The sequence below is a fragment of the Physeter macrocephalus genome, chromosome 20 (assembly GCF_002837175.3).
Source record: "Physeter macrocephalus isolate SW-GA chromosome 20, ASM283717v5, whole genome shotgun sequence".
Classification (NCBI taxonomy): Eukaryota; Metazoa; Chordata; class Mammalia; order Artiodactyla; family Physeteridae; genus Physeter; species Physeter macrocephalus.
Genome location: NC_041233.1, coordinates 31,960,360 through 31,978,367, shown reverse-complemented (window position 1 = coordinate 31,978,367; position 18,008 = coordinate 31,960,360). Strand labels below are relative to the sequence as shown.

At 38.7% G+C, this 18,008-nt stretch overlaps 1 protein-coding gene across 3 annotated transcripts in view; it reads right to left on the bottom strand.

Annotated features, from left to right (window-relative positions):
* The window catches only part of NRG3 (neuregulin 3), a 1,100,783-nt gene that overhangs the window by 256,469 nt on the left and 826,306 nt on the right, over window positions 1-18,008 (bottom strand). For all 3 annotated transcript variants that reach the window (XM_055081126.1, XM_028481630.1, XM_024132139.1), the window contains exon 3: window positions 51-124. In XM_055081126.1, the coding sequence (XP_054937101.1) occupies window positions 51-124 (74 nt within the window). The remainder of the gene's footprint in view (window positions 1-50; window positions 125-18,008) is intronic.

Here is an 18,008-nt window from a genome sequence, read left to right as displayed (position 1 = left end):
GCTCAGAGTTTTATACTGTGTTAGAGACAGAAGAAAAACGCTTGACCTACTTGGATCCGATAAGATGGAATCAGTTTTCGGCAGAAATTGATCACAACGGACTCCTTGGTAGCCTTCTTTGCACCTGAGAAAAGGGGTAAACGACAAACATACGCATGTGTTTGTGAATGGTTCGAGATTTCAACAAGCAAAGTAGCCACCAATTATATCACCGTGAGAACAGTACATTCATGCTTTTGTATGGTTTGGTTCAGTCTGTTTCTAACATTGATAGTAGGTGAATTTTAGTCATGTCTGTGTAAAAAAACAGCACCACTTTGCTTTTATAGTTTTATAGGTAATATCTAATGAGCAAACTTAGTAGAAATTTAAGATGCTCCTTATAGCAGTATGAATAATGCTTACCCTCATAATTCTGCAGGATTCTTTATGCAACACACTGGTCTCTAAAAGACTGCAAATACCCTTTCAGAAAGCATATTGCAAGTGTTATTTTCCTAAGAAAAAATCATTTTCTAACATAATTGATCAAATATTATCAGTAGATTTGGGCTGTTTACTTTCCTTGTGTTTTACTAGTTTGTTCATTTGCTAATTTTACCTTTTTTTTTTTTGAACTTAGCAATTCTTCCAGTCAGTGCCGCCTAACTGCTGGGTCAGAAATAGCAGCACTTATTTCAGATCTGGCAAGACCTGAAAGGCGTCTACCTCTATGTGCAAGGCCTCTGTGCATTTTCTTTCAACGCACATTTTTCTCTCCTCATTTTTCTCTTTTATATTCAGCAAACAGGCGCAAAGTGCGTACTTTCTGCGAGGCATCGTACACGGCAACTTTCCTAAGGTGGGTGCAATTTGGAGGCAGGGAATTTGCCTGAAAGACCCTGCAATGGGGCATATCGCTTCAGCCCTGCCGGTCCACAGTCTTCTCACAGATCATTCAATCAAGGCCGCTTGGCCACCTCGGACAGCCTCGGCTCATCAGCTGGCAGTTCAAGGAACAAAATACAGCTGAGGCTCCACACGCCTGCCTCTGAACAGTCTCTGTAAGCAGGGAGGTGGCATTTAGTATATCTGCTTGAAGCTTAATCTGTCATGCTCAGGTTAAGCAGGGACGCATCCATTGTTGCTTGTGGGATGAATCTGTCCTACTTACCGAGGAGGAAATTGTGCTGCTGGCATAAAAATCAGATCTACAAAATCAACAAAAGAATTCAAAGAGATCATTCTGTCAGAGATGGGAGCTGTGGATTCTTTCTTCAGAATATGCTTTGTTTTCTGAGTGTAATAAACACTTTATTAGATAAAGTCTATTGCAACTGGAGCAGTCACGGTGAAAGGCACCTAGGTAATTTTTCTACCTTTCATTGTGAGCTGAATGGGAATACAGGTAATGGGGCAGGCTCTCTTTAGCACCTTTTTAAGCCTAGAACGCTGGAGTGTATTTGGTAATTTTCCCTATAGATTGAGAACAAAGACTTCTGACATATGGACCCCCCAAATACCCAACAGGCTATTGAGAGAATTTGTTTAAGCAGACACATATTTTCATAACCATTTTAAAAATGCATTTATTGCACTTGAAATAAAGCAGGCATATCACTGGTTCGATAACGGTACAAAGTCAGAAAATACTTAAGGCTGAAGCACATTTGTGATGAAGAAATAAATTCCTGTTCTCTGAAAGCTGCCCTAACATTGTTAGTTTGCCTTTATTCAAAATTACCTGAACCACCAGTGTTTTGGTTTTCATTTTCTTGTAATGATGACTTAGGTGCTGGGTGTGTGCTGTAACACGCATTTACCCCTGAGGTTTTTATTTCCAACGTATGTGAGGGATTTTAAGCACACTTCACTCTTTGTATCTTCATTTAATATGAAAATGGTATCCTAGGGAGATAGCTGCTTTTAAGGGGAAGTGCTTTTGTTTTGTTGTGCTTTTTAAGGGGTTTTTAATCACTTAAAATGCATTATTCCGTTTGTGTGTGGAGAAGAAAATAAGGGAAGATGTTTGAAATTTTTCTAGTCTTCAACTGATTTTCCATGACTTTGAGCCCACTCTGAAGTGTTCAGGCCTCGTGGAGTATCAGGAAAATTGCACAGTGCGTGCCTTCATCCTGCCTTCACACCTGTGTGCTGGTATGAAGATAATAAAGTGTGATGATGTTGGAGCAGCATGGCCTAGGCTAGGAAACCTGCTGAGGGCTGTGACTGGATATGCAGCAAAGCCCTGCTCCTTTGTTAAGGTGTCCGCGTCCCTGCTAATTGGTGCTGGATTTTAAGAATGACAAATTAAAATTTCCACTTAAAAATCACACTTCACTTTGATAAGTTCAAATCCATCCAAATTTGAAGACAAAATGTGGCCAGCAGGTAAAGCCAATGAGGTGGATTGAATTTATGACACGGTTAAAGACATAAAGCAAAGGAAAAACTGTCTTAAGATGCACTTCTGTTGCACAGATTGAGTTTGGCAGACCTTCTGACAGTGTGATAAACAGCACATCTTTTGAGAAATATCATTGCATGTTTGTTTTGGTTTTTGTTAATTGTGGGGGGATTTTGAGACTGTTTTTTAAGATTTTTTTGTTTTCTGAGAGATACAGGTATATGAACAAGAGAAATTCATGTAATAGAAAGTTCTTTCTGTTTGTTCATCTTAATAAAGCATGACAGAATTAGTAAAATTTTACAAGTACATGTGTAATTTTTAATGGTAAATACACGTTTGGAGAAAAAAGCACAAATCTTGCCTTAACCAGGTTAAATACTCTATTATTTTTCTACTCTGCATTGCTTCAAAGCTCCACTGAATTCATCCACTGCCTGTTCTCTGAATTTATTTATCCCTGAGAAGGCTTGCATCATAGAAATTTTATTAAAAACATCAGTGTTCCCTGGTGGTCTTAACAGGTAAGTTTTGCTTCTACAGCTAGATGGCCAAAGAGCAGGATGAGAATAGAAAAGACAGCCACGGTTTATAAAGAGTTGGGTAAAGAAAATGGGAGACGCATTATCGACAGCAGAACAACCGCAAAGTAAACTCAGTCTGCAAGAGCTAAGAATTTTATTTTGAAAAAAAAATTAGTCTTAAATTCTGTGCGTTCACCTACTCTGAGATGAAGGACTTGTCACTTCAGAAATCAGTAAGTTCTTGATTGTGTTGTGTGTTTTGTTTATTTACAAATTTAAAAGGCAGTGGGGAAGGGCATCATTGAGGAGACAATGTCCAAAGCAGGGTAGGGCAGATGAGGGGTTGAAGAGAGAACCGTGGTGTGGTAACCCTGAATAAGGGAAACTGGCCCCTGGCAATGAAGTGGGGTCAGAAATTGGAGATTCTGAGCCCAGTTTAAGTGTCAGCAAAGTGTCTCTCCTGGTGAGCCTCAGGGCCAAATCACGAACCAGTTCCTTCCCTTTCCACAGGGATAGGGCCAGCTGTATAGTTTCAAATGCAGACCTCACGTTTTCTACTCCTTACATCCTTCTGATTTGGCCCTCATGTCCCTCCCACTTGTTCAGCTGTACCTAAAATAACAAGCCACCCCTTCTATTCATGTTTTCCCCTTCTACGTTATCCCTGAAGAAAAGCCCAGTTTTAGAGAAAAGTTTTAAAAGGCAATTCTTGGGCAAAAGAAAAGAGAATAATACTGGCAAAGATAAGAAAATACAAAATGCATGATTGTCAGCTAGAAGCTAATGCTTGATTTGTCTAGTGTGTTAAAGCAGAAGCAGTGAACCTAGCACTCAGCCTGGATGTGGAGGACCCCCAAGGAAGAGACTTTTTAAATGGTCAGCTCATGTGCTGATGTTCCCACAGAAATGGGCATCCTTTGGCCAGCTAAAAGTGGCTTCCATGGCCATCAGCCCACACTACTAACTTCAGACCATGCCCATCTCTTCTCTTACGATACTCACATGTCAACTTATTTCTTTGAACTCATTTTATGAATAGCAACAAATTAGAGCTAATATTAATGACTTTGAGTGAAAATGAAAGTACTCTCACTTCTCACCAACAGCCTCCCTACATTTCCAGATTATTCTTCCATTTCTCCTGCTTCCTCCTGTTAGGAGAGCAAAGCAAAGCAAAACAAAACAAAACAAAAACAAATAACAAAAACTGTCCTATTGGGGGAACTATACTATCCATCCTCTCAATTCTCATCTGTTGACTCCCTGGTCATTTACACATTACTGGAAGATGTGATCATTGCTTCACCTCCTTCTTCTCCATTGCTACTCTGTCTTCACTGTCACAGTCTCTGTTATTTACATGGATGCTCAGCCAACACAACGTCTCTTATCACTTCTTCCTCAACTATATCAGAATGATTAACAGTGTTGAGTTTATAGCCTCACTTCTTCACTTAGTATTTGCATGGATATACTTTACGCAAACCTTTTAACATCCCTGTTCCCCACTTTAAACCCGAACAAAATGGGAATGATACCAGGAAGGAGAAAAAATGAACAAGCACACATGGTTGATATTACATACATGAATTTTGGCCATTTTTATGCTTAGGGACCTTCTACCTCGCATATTTGCAGAGATGCATTTTACATAATTTACAGAGAGAAATATATGGAGGTTAGAAAAATGTTCAAATGTTTGCTTCAATCCTGGTGTAGGGCCTGGTCTCTGCATACATTTTAGAGAAAGTATACATGCTTCCTTCTTGGAAACTTGATTTTAGACATAAAATTTAAACTAGCAGAAATCAATTAACTTCACAAGAGAAATGGTGGCAAACTGTATGGTTTGTTCCTGACTGTACCAACTTTTATTCATAGACCAAAAAATGGTAGTTACTCTTTGGTGTTACAGGGAAGTAGACACTTTGTCAGTGATATACAAGTCTGACAATTTTAAGGGGCCTATTAAATGCTGATTTGATAAAAGAACAATCCCTCCAGGTATTCTTCTTTATCTCCTGCCCATTCTCCTCAGCCTCAATGTCAGCCCTTGGTTGGGAAAAATGGAAAAAGCATCAGGCGTTTAAACTTTACACTTTAGAGGCAGGGTGGTCTGGAGCACAGCCTGGTTTTAAATCCAGGATCGGCTATTTACTAGCTGCTTAGCCTTCCTCTGCCTCCTTTTCTTCATCTGTAACTTGGAGATAATAATAGTATCCCTCCTAGAATTATTATTAGGAGTAAATAACACCTGTTATTCATGGTAAGCACTCAACACGTGTTAGTTTTTTAAAAATATTCTTTGAATTTGGAATCATCATCCCAGCTTTTCAAGTGAGGAAATGGAGGTTCAGAAAGGTTAAGCATCTTGTTCCAAAATCACACAGCCAGTGAGTACTTGAACTAGGTACAAACTCAGCTGGAGTTGACTTAAAGTCCTTGCTTGATCTGTGGCACTTTCTGACATTCTTCATGGAAATTCAGTAGATACATAAATCATTGTTCACCCAGGTATCTTTCCTAAGATTAGTATTTAAAAATATGGTCCAAATATCATGAACTGAAGCCATGATTTATGGTAAGAATTAAAGACCTAGATTTGTAAGTTATTATCCAATTTCAGAATGTTCTTAAGCAAACCATGTCACAGAGGCTGGCCACTGATTTAAAGGCAAATGTCCTAAGCTTTGTGTTAATTTAAGGGGTAGTCACTAACTATGGATGGGAAGGCTCTTTAGGAGTATCACTCTTAAAGAATGACATTTCTTGATTGTGGACTGTCCTCAGTTTAAAAAAAAGAAAAAGAAAATGAAAAAAGAAAGAAAAAAAACAGAAACAAAACAAACAAACAAAAACAGAGGATACAGTTTCCGCAAGGTGAATGAATTGCCCAGCATGGAAGAGATGGGGGGTTCTGGAGCCAGAATCCCAAACCAGGTCTATCTGAATGCAAATGTGTGCTGGGGGGACCAGAAACTTTTCTAGCTAAGGATCTGCAGCCTAGAGTTATAGGTTCAAAAATTATTAATGGTGATAGAACAAATTCCCTTCCCTGCCCCTCACTGCTGAAACGGAGATCTAGGTTTTGCTATGGAGAATATGGTGACACTGATTAAGGTGTAAGTTTTCTTTAACTGAATTTAGAACTTAATTAACTGGTCTTATTTAAAAGGAGCACTAATTAAGACAGCAAGATCTTTAAGTTAATCAACTGGAATTAAATTTACCTATAGCCTGGCTGCAGGTACAGTCTTTCTAAAATCCTTTGAACTACAGATGGAAGAATTTAGAATCAGATTATTTTAAATTGCAGAGCAAAAGCTGTCTTCAAACCCATGAGGGTCCTCCAATGTGTTATCGACAGCTTTCAAATATATCACAAATTCCATGGCTGGGGCAACTGTTGCTTATAATGTCACTCACAACAATGATTATTCTTGCTAATGAGGTTATACCTGCAATTTTCAGAAAATGTAAAGATTTTTTAAAATTTCCCTTTAGCAAAGTTTGAATTCAAAAGTAGATGGAGGCCAATTACTTCATCATGAGACCGATATGATTTCAGAAGTGAATTTGAAAGCATATGCTCAAATTCAGGAGGTATGCTGCATTCAGTTACTATTTGAGCCCTAAAGACGAAAAGGAAAAGAATGATTTCAAGTCTGAGACATTAAAAAAATATAAGAAACATGTGTTTCCTCAACTGCAAGTTCCTCTCAACCATGTGTAAACATTAGGTGCCTGGTCCAGCAGTTACCCATACACTTCATTGGTCAATTTTAGTACCAGAGAGACAGAACCTGTTTACATCATCCTCTTGCTCACCTATATGGTACATTCACTTTTGAACAATCAGTGGCTAAGGAGTTCTCGTGTCACTCTGAATAAATATCTTGGCCTTTATAGAAATTTCTGACCCTATTTGGTCAAGAGCCTCACTCAGCCTTACTACTTCATTAACAAAATTAAAACACATAACATGACATGAAGGTACTACGCAGCTTAGAGTGCATGGCAATTGTATCCAAAGCAGCTATGTGGGCTGAAAAAGCCATTCTATCTAACTCAGCTTTGATTTTTACTGCATCTAAAAGAAAAAATAATCTCTTTTTAGGCTAAGAAGGTAAATTAAGAAGTAATCTATTGGCCTTCTTGCAGGAAGACTAATTTCAATATCACATTAGAGGTAGTAAAATAATAATTGCCTTTATCAAGAACAAAAGGCTTAGGGAGTAATAATGACAAGTGGAGGATAGATGGAATTTTGCTTTATAAATTCAAATTGAGAAAATGTTATGTTATTAATTTCCTAGTATACACAAATTCTAACATGACAAACATGAGATTCTAGTTTTCAAGGGAGGTAGCCTGTTATGGTGGAAAAGGTATGTCCCATGAATGCAGAATGACCCCTAATTCTGCCACTTAGAGGTATGACAGAGGTCAGTGACTGACCTCTCTAAGGTCTCAGGTGCTCATATCTAAGTGGGGTTATGAACCTTGATTTAGTGTGTGGTCTGTGCACATTGCACACATTGACACACATAGACACACATTGCCCCCAATGCTTATAAATATGTTTAGTAATCAGAAAATTTAGGCAGATAATTTAGGTTATAACATTAAAGTCAGAGGACAGTCATGCTCTCTTCCCCCACTTCTTTAGTTAATTCAAAGTTCCCATGACTGCCTTTGATAGTTCCCAGCCAACAGTGGACCAGGATTTATTGTCCCATCTACTCCCTATGATTCCTCTTTATTATTTTCACTTAAGATGTCACTAAGATTGTGAGATTAGCCAATCACAGGCTTTTTCTGAGGCTTAAGGTTCAACTATTAGCAGATTCCTTCACTTTTCTCTCTCTACATTCTTGAAATTAGAAGTGGAATTGACTCACATGTTGAGACTAGTCAGTGGAAGAAAAGTGACAAGCGTCTTTTCCAGTTCACAGTTCAGCAAGAAATGTAAAACTGAGCCAGAGGAAAACAGGCTAAACTTGCCATTTTAGTCAACTTGGGCTGCCATAAAAACATATCATAGACTGGGTGGCTTAAACAACAGAAAATTATTTTCCCACAGTTCTGGAGACTAGAGGTCCAAGATCAAGGTGCCAGCAAGGTGAGCGTCTGGTGAGGGCTCTCCCCTTGGGTTGTGGATGGCTGCTTTCTGTTACCTCACATGGTGGAGAGAGAGATCTGGCTCTCCCTCTTCAGTCTCTTTCTGCCACTTCTTCTAAGGCCACCAATCCTATCAGAATAGGACTCCACCTGTATGGTCGCGTTTAACCTTAATTATTTCTAAAAGACCCTATCTCCAGATACAATCACACTGGAATTTAACGCTTGAACATACGAGTTTTCAGAAGACACAATTCAGTCCGTAACCGTTACTAAGCTGGGTAACATAGCTATAGAGTAGCAAAGACCAGAATTTGCATTCTCTCATATTTAGGGTTTCCGGATAAAATACAGAACATCCAGTTAAATCTGAATTTCAAACAAACATATTTTTTTTTACATCAGTGTGTCCCACATGTAATATGTGGGACATACTTATACTAAAAATGTATTCATTATTTATCTGGCATTTAAATTTAACTGGGTGTCCTGTATTTTATTCCCTAGATCCGGCAATTGTACCTACATAAGAGTAAAAGCATCTGAATAGTCAGAGGAGTAAGAACCATCAATAGGAACATCTAGATTAAAGTTAATGTATAATATTTTTGCTATCACTATATCTTGTTCCGATAAATTTAGCAATCTCTTGTTTTAAGAATAAGGAGCCTGGGCACATTATATTTATTTCTATCAACCATGCAAGGGACATAATGAGCTCACAGAGTCTGGAGGAGCAGAATAGGAATTTCAATAGCTAGCTCTTAAATGGCCAAAGCACTGAAAGGCTACTTCCAGAATGTGGTGAAGACCAAATAAAGTAATGTTGTTCGTAAACGTTAGGTGCAGATTTGTGACTTGATCATGTGAATCACTAGCTACTATTTTGCATAAATTCTGAGTAAACTTCTCAGGTGCTCATATCTAAGTGGGGTTATGAACCTTGATTTAGTGTGTGGTCTGTGCACATTGCACACATTGACACACATAGACACACATTGCCCCCAATGCTTATAAATATGTTTAGTAATCAGAAAATTTAGGCAGATAATTTAGGTTATAACATTAAAGTCAGAGGACAGTCATGCTCTCTTCCCCCACTTCTTTAGTTAATTCAAAGTTCCCATGACTGCCTTTGATAGTTCCCAGCCAACAGTGGACCAGGATTTATTGTCCCATCTACTCCCTATGATTCCTCTTTATTATTTTCACTTAAGATGTCACTAAGATTGTGAGATTAGCCAATCACAGGCTTTTTCTGAGGCTTAAGGTTCAACTATTAGCAGATTCCTTCACTTTTCTCTCTCTACTTTCTTGAAATTAGAAGTGGAATTGACTCACATGTTGAGACTAGTCAGTGGAAGAAAAGTGACAAGCGTCTTTTCCAGTTCACAGTTCAGCAAGAAATGTAAAACTGAGCCAGAGGAAAACAGGCTAAACTTGCCATTTTAGTCAACTTGGGCTGCCATAAAAACATATCATAGACTGGGTGGCTTAAACAACAGAAAATTATTTTCCCACAGTTCTGGAGACTAGAGGTCCAAGATCAAGGTGCCAGCAAGGTGAGCGTCTGGTGAGGGCTCTCCCCTTGGGTTGTGGATGGCTGCTTTCTGTTACCTCACATGGTGGAGAGAGAGATCTGGCTCTCCCTCTTCAGTCTCTTTCTGCCACTTCTTCTAAGGCCACCAATCCTATCAGAATAGGACTCCACCTGTATGGTCGCGTTTAACCTTAATTATTTCTAAAAGACCCTATCTCCAGATACAATCACACTGGAATTTAACGCTTGAACATACGAGTTTTCAGAAGACACAATTCAGTCCGTAACCGTTACTAAGCTGGGTAACATAGCTATAGAGTAGCAAAGACCAGAATTTGCATTCTCTCATATTTAGGGTTTCCGGATAAAATACAGAACATCCAGTTAAATCTGAATTTCAAACAAACATATTTTTTTTTACATCAGTGTGTCCCACATGTAATATGTGGGACATACTTATACTAAAAATGTATTCATTATTTATCTGGCATTTAAATTTAACTGGGTGTCCTGTATTTTATTCCCTAGATCCGGCAATTGTACCTACATAAGAGTAAAAGCATCTGAATAGTCAGAGGAGTAAGAACCATCAATAGGAACATCTAGATTAAAGTTAATGTATAATATTTTTGCTATCACTATATCTTGTTCCGATAAATTTAGCAATCTCTTGTTTTAAGAATAAGGAGCCTGGGCACATTATATTTATTTCTATCAACCATGCAAGGGACATAATGAGCTCACAGAGTCTGGAGGAGCAGAATAGGAATTTCAATAGCTAGCTCTTAAATGGCCAAAGCACTAAAAGGCTACTTCCAGAATGTGGTGAAGATCAAATAAAGTAATGTTGTCCGTAAACGTTAGGTGCAGATTTGTGACTTGATCATGTGAATCACTAGCTACTATTTTGCATAAATTCTGAGTAAACTGTAAGAGCATCCTGGCCAGGAGCCCAAGTAAGACCAAAGGAAGAAAGAGGGCCCATTCTCCCTCCTTCATTCTGCAGCTCACTTTACTTAGGATCATTTTAATACTGAGACACTCACATACTGTTGAATTTGAAAAGCAGTGAACACAGATGTGGAATACAGGGCAACAATAACCTAAAATCGAAGACACAACATAAGAAGAGGCTCCTCTGGAGGACTGTGATGTCCTTTCTGGAATTCACTGCTCTCAGAAGGAGACAGTGAGACAGCATGATATCAACAAGAGATCAAACAGACCAGCCTTGTTCCTTGCCTGGGTAGTGTGGGTGATTCCCTGAAGCAAAGCCATACACAGCCTGATAAGGAAGAGTGAAAAGAAAATAAATCTGAGAGATAAATCTTATTTAAAAGGCATCTTTATGATTGGCATTATAAAGCAGAGAAGGAGCTCATTAGCAAAGGAACTGATAAAACCACTCACAGCATGCTTCAAAAAGAAGTGGTAATAATTATTGCCTCTCTAAGAAAGGGGGCAAAATATCCACACAATGTCATTCACAAATCTGTCTGCAGACGTCACAGAGCAAGCTGCAAAAAGTCCCACAGCTTTCAGATTTAATTAAGTGAAGAAAGCAAAAAAAAAAAAAAGACTCTTACAGCTCACATGCCTGGATCATAGAAATTTTATGTGAAACATGATTTTTTTAAAGCCATTTTAGAAACCCTTAGAGTTTGCTGAACCCTCATTCAACAGCATAATTTCCCCTGTTTCTCCCAGGATATTGTACAATCCACTAAAGGTGCAGCGTTTCTGCCGGCTAAAGGAAGTGGGCAGCTTTGATCCGAAATTACAATAATATATCTCCTTTGTGTGATAAATGATTTACTGCTGAGGATAAATGGATATAATCTTTCATTATGTATGATATTCATCAACAACAAGGAAGCTTTGGACTGAATGGAAAGTGATTTCATATTAAAAGCCTGAGGAGCAGAATAGGAATTTCAATAGCTAGCTCTTAAATGGCCAAAGCACTAAAAGGCTACTTCCAGAATGTGGTGAAGATCAAATAAAGTAATGTTGTCCGTAAACGTTAGGTGCAGATTTGTGACTTGATCATGTGAATCACTAGCTACTATTTTGCATAAATTCTGAGTAAACTGTAAGAGCATCCTGGCCAGGAGCCCAAGTAAGACCAAAGGAAGAAAGAGGGCCCATTCTCCCTCCTTCATTCTGCAGCTCACTTTACTTAGGATCATTTTAATACTGAGACACTCACATACTGTTGAATTTGAAAAGCAGTGAACACAGATGTGGAATACAGGGCAACAATAACCTAAAATCAAAGACACAACATAAGAAGAGGCTCCTCTGGAGGACTGTGATGTCCTTTCTGGAATTCACTGCCCTCAGAAGGAGACAGTGAGACAGCATGATATCAACAAGAGATCAAACAGACCAGCCTTGTTCCTTGCCTGGGTAGTGTGGGTGATTCCCTGAAGCAAAGCCATACACAGCCTGATAAGGAAGAGTGAAAAGAAAATAAATCTGAGAGATAAATCTTATTTAAAAGGCATCTTTATGATTGGCATTATAAAGCAGAGAAGGAGCTCATTAGCAAAGGAACTGATAAAACCACTCACAGCATGCTTCAAAAAGAAGTGGTAAAAATTATTGCCTCTCTAAGAAAGGGGGCAAAATATCCACACAATGTCATTCACAAATCTGTCTGCAGACGTCACAGAGCAAGCTGCAAAAAGTCCCACAGCTTTCAGATTTAATTAAGTGAAGAAAGCAAAAAAAAAAAAAACTCTTACAGCTCACATGCCTGGATCATAGAAATTTTATGTGAAACATGATTTTTTTAAAGCCATTTTAGAAACCCTTAGAGTTTGCTGAACCCTCATTCAACAGCATAATTTCCCCTGTTTCTCCCAGGATATTGTACAATCCACTAAAGGTGCAGCGTTTCTGCCGGCTAAAGGAAGTGGGCAGCTTTGATCCGAAATTACAATAATATATCTCCTTTGTGTGATAAATGATTTACTGCTGAGGATAAATGGATATAATCTTTCATTATGTATGATATTCATCAACAACAAGGAAGCTTTGGACTGAATGGAAAGTGATTTCATATTAAAAGCCTCATGCAACTCAGACTGAGATGAAAGTGGGGTCTTGCCTTGAAAAAAAAAAAAAAGGCACAGGCTTGTAAATTTAAATGGATGCTCAGTCTAATATAATTGTTACTGTAAGTTTGAAAATCTGTTAGGAGGAAACCAGGGAAATATGTGACTAGATCAACCTCAGTTTTGCACAAAAAAGCCCCATTTCTTAACCATACTATTCTACTTACTGAAATGTGTCATTAAGTCTAACCTTGAGAACTGAGAGTAGTGATAGAACCAGGTAGGGAGGGGCTGTGTAGTGACTTAAATTCCCATGATTATGGAAAGTCAATGTATCATAACTAAAGTAGATAAATAAAGAAATAGACGCTTAATATGTTATTTAGAGATATGAAGTTAACAACCAGGAAAATACCAAACGAAAATGGTTTACTAAGCACGTCCAAGTATTGGGGAGGGGTGCATGTTGGGGGAATCAGGCATGGGGAATTAGTGCAAAAGGATAGGATCAAGGCTGGTGGCTTTTCATTATAAGCACATTTGTATTTTTTATTTAAAAAATATATACACTTAGATGATGAAGACATGTAAGTAGAGCAAAACATTTAATTATAAAAATGATTCAAGTTCTTTGCTTCTTTCACTCAGGGGCTTCCTGGTGGCACAGTGGTTAAGAATCCACTTGCCAATGCAGGGGACATGGGTTCAACCCGTGGTCTGGGAAGATCCCACACGCCGAGGAGCACTAAGCCTGTGTGCCTCAACTACTGAGCCCACATGCCACAACTACTGAAGCCTGCACATCCAGAACCCGTGCTCTGCAACAAGAGAAGCCCCCGCAATGAGAAGCCTCCGCACCGCAATGAAGCGTAGCCCCCACTCTCTGCAACTAGAGATGCTAATGCATATATATGGGGACATGGGGTGGGAGGGGGAAGCTGGGGTGAAGTGAGAGTAGCATCGACATATATACACTACCGTATGTAAAATAGTTGGCTGGTGGGAAGTAGCAGCACAGCACAGGGAGATCAGCTCGGTGCTTTGCGGTGACCTAGAGGGGTGGGGTAGGGAGGGTGGGAGGGAGGCTCAAGAGGGAGGGGATGTGAGGACATATGTATGCATATGGCTGATTCACTTTGTTGTACAACAGAAACTAACACAGCACTGTGAAGCAATTATACTCCAATACAGATGCATTAAAAAAAAAAAGGCAGGCCAAAGACCTTAAGAGATACTTCACCAAAGAAGATATACAGATGGCAAATAAGCATATGAAAAGATGTTTCACATTGTATGTCATCAGGGACATGCAAATTAAAACAACAATGAGATACTATACGCACCTATGAGAATGGCCAAAATCCAGAACACTGTCAACACCAATGCTGGTGAAGATGTGGAGCAACAAAGACTCTCATTCGTTGCTGGTGGGACTGCAGAATGGTACAGCCACTTTGGAAGACAGTTTGGCAGTTTCTTACAAAATTAAACATACTCATACCACATGATTTTGCAATCATGCTCATTGGTATTTACCCAAAGGAGTTGAAGTTATGTCCACAGAATAACCCGCACACAGATGTTTATAGCAGCTTTATTCATAACTGCCACAACTTGGAGGTAACCAAGACGTCCTTCAGTAGGCGAATGGATAAATAAACTATGGTACATCCAGACGATGAAATATTATTCAGTGCCAAAAAAGAAATGAGCTATCAAGCCATGAAAACACATGGAGAAAACTTAAGTGCATATTACTAAGTGAAAGAATTCAATCTGTAAATGCTACATATTGTATGATTCTAACTATATGACACTATGGAAAAAGCAAATACTTTGGAGACTTAAAAAACCAGTGGTTGCCAGGGGTTGGATTGGGGGTTAAGAAATGAAGATGCAGAGCACAGAGGATCATCCAGTGCTCTTTCTGCTATTTCACATTTCCTCTTAAAAAGAAAAGACATTCCTAAATCTGCATGCTATCTCTGATGCCAAATGTTTTAGTCATTCCAGTGAAAGCATATGTTTTGTTGGAGATCAGTCAGCACAGTACAACTGGCTAGAGTTCTGGTAACCAAGCAAGGTCAGAAAGAGGAGGCGATATCAATGTCCCTAGCTTGGACAAGATCAGATAGTGAAATACGTTCTAAACCTGAATGTCATATGGAAAGTGGGAAAATAACACAATGGCATGGGTAAGGATGGGTAAGCTAGAGAAGACATATGAGGGGGGATATTCTTCCTAATGGTGATATGGGTAAGATTCTTGACCTTTAATTAAAATGAAGGAATATGCAATCTGGTACAGATAGGTTGACAAAAATTAAGTAACTGTCCATAGTCAGCAAATTCAAAGGAATGTTATTTAACTGGAGTGTTTGGTGAGTTGAAATAGAAACTCAGTAGGTGAACAGCGACTTGAAATCGATAAAATATGATTATTTTCTAAAAAAGAGAGAGAGAGAGAGAGATTCAGTTAATCAAGTTATGGGTGATGTATCTGATATTCCTATATGTGTTTTACCTAGGAATAAATCAAGGAGAAAGTGCTATCAGAAAGCACTTCTACATCTTGTAGTGTAATAGATGAGCAGTCTGGGCTCCTTGAAGACTTCCTCTGCTCAAAGCACAATGCTGAGAGATTTACAAAGGTTAAACGAAGTAATCCTCATGAAACTGATAAAAAGGAGATGGGGTTAACACTTTTATAGATGAGGAGATCACAGTTTTAGAGAAATTAACTTCTGTGTTCCAGGACACATGGAAAGTATGTGTTAGAACTTGGATTGGACAAGTTAAACCAACACTAGAGATCATACTTATTTCTCTACCCCGTGTCATTTGTGACTGTTCAGATTGCATTATGTATCTATTTAAAGTGATCTACTTTATTAACTACTTTTTGAGGAGGAGAGGACCTATCATTTTATGCTTATGGTACAAATAAAGATAAAAGTGAAACTAAGAGTTTAACGATTTGCCCACAGTTATATCATGGCATAATTGAATTAACTTGAAAAAACCTAAAAGAAAAATGCAGTGATATTTAATGTGGCTTTTTTAAAAAATGTAGACTCAATAATATATTATCACATCCTAATCTCTCAATTCATATGCTCATTCAAAATTATGTATATTGAGAAAGAAAAAGTTGGTATATCTGAAAGCAGAAACCTCTTTAAATATTTGAAACCAGGAAATTTAATAGACAATTGATTGACCACGTGAAAGAAAGGGTAAGAAGCTAAACAAAGAACAATAGGGTCACAAAGGAATTGACAACAACATGAAATCACTCTCACCCCTAGGCTGAAGGGATAAAGTCTGAGTCCAGGAAACTAGGATAAATCCAGTGGGTCTATCAGACCAGAGCTGGAACCCTAAATGAACCTAGCTGCTGCTGGAAATAAACCAGGAAACAGAGAAAACAGAAGGTAGAGAGAGAGAGAGGAAAAAATAGAACAGGAAATAGAGTCCTGCCTTCAAATTTAGTGCTTCCTACCGGCCAACTCCACTCAGAAGCCATTGGTCCAGAGAGCCTAAGAAATGTGGCTCTGAAACACAGAACAGAATAAAAGATGGGCAGAGTATAGATGTAAAGCAAACAGGTAACCGATCAGTTGAGTTGGTTGTACATGGGGTACATACTATAGATAGCACATAATTAGGTATATATCCACATATTCATATCTATATAACACAAACACCCATGCAATTTAACACAAGCAGCAGAAGGTCATTATCCCCAATCATTCTAGACAACAGAAATCTCACTAAACTTGTAAAAACTATACTATTAAGCCTTTGCATCAGTCTTCACTAGGAATCTTCCCTACTCCTTCCAATCTACACCCACCTCTACCACAAACACTCACAGGCACCTAAATGCACATGCATGGGCCCAAACTCTCCCATTCACATCCTGCTCACGGCACCTTGAGGGGTATAATTCACCCCTCTGGGTGCTCATTTCCTCCTCTGCTGACAGGGCTAATCGCCCTGGCCTGGTGCACAAAAGAGAGCCGTACCTACTAATTTACTTAAAGTTCATAAACGCTTTTGAAGATGAAAAGCTCTAGTTTTCTCATTCTGTTCCTTTGCTTTAAATAAAAAAGCTACCTTATATAAAGGTTTCTGGGGGATTTACTACCAGACTTCTATCTAGAAAAAGTTGTACCACAATTACAACTTTAATGACCTACTCCAAAAATTCCCAAGGCTACGACATAATTAGTTCATTTTATAATCAGTACTTAAAAAAAATCATTTGTCAGAAGGAAATAAGAAGTGACTGGGGCTCTTGGAAGTAATCTACATTATTTGATGTAGAAAAGGGAGAAGTCCTATTTATCAAGTACCTACAATTTTTCAGATTCTGTGCTAGACACTTTACATAATTACCTATATATTCTACCCAGGATTTTTATGTCAGCATTGTTTTGTTTGTGGTTTTAAAGGCAAAAAATAGAGGTTTGGAATGATTAAGTAATTTGATCAAGTCACAAAGCTAGTAAGGTTTGAAGTTGTGATTTGTGTCCAGGGCGTTTTGTCAGTGATTCTTCATTGCTGAACACTGGAGAGTTTGTAACTTACTTTTCCTGAGCCCACCTCTGTCAACCCATATATTAGAACCTTCAGTGTCAATAGTAACTTTTGCTACGAACAGGAAGTAGGCATTGAACAGTAAAAGAGAAATAATCAGAATCAAGAAGACTGCCCTGTTCTTATTACAAAGAAACCACACCTAGAATAGGTTTACTTGCAGACAGCACCCTTTAACAGGGAAACTGAAAATAAATTATAGAAGAACATGTTGATGAATGGAAGAACTGGAGACAGTCTCCTTTGAGGGGAGAAAAGTGGGGCTGTCATCACATAGTTGATGACTAGCTTGGGACACTTGTTATGGGAGGCCTTGATGTATACAATGACCTACCAGTGAGTGGGAGTGGAAGGGACTAAGATGCTGGATCACGCTAAGGAAATACTTTTTTTTTTTTAAATATCGTTATTGGAGTATAATTGCTTTACAATGGTCTCCCTCCCACCCTCCCTATCCCACCCCTCTAGGTGGTCACAAAGCACCGAGCTGATCTCCCTGTGCTATGCGGCTGCTTCCCACTAGCTATCTATTTTACGTTTGGTAGTGCATATATGCCCATGCTGCTCTCTCACTTTGTCACAGCATACCCTTCCTCCTCCCCATATCCTCAAGTCCATTCTCTAGTAGGTCTGTGTCTTTATTCCCATCTTATCCCTAGGTTCTTCATGACCTTTTTTTTTTTTGATTCCATATATATGTGTTAGCATACGGTATTTGTTTTTCTCTTTCTGACTTACTTCACTCTGTATGACGGACTCTAGGTCCATCCACCTCA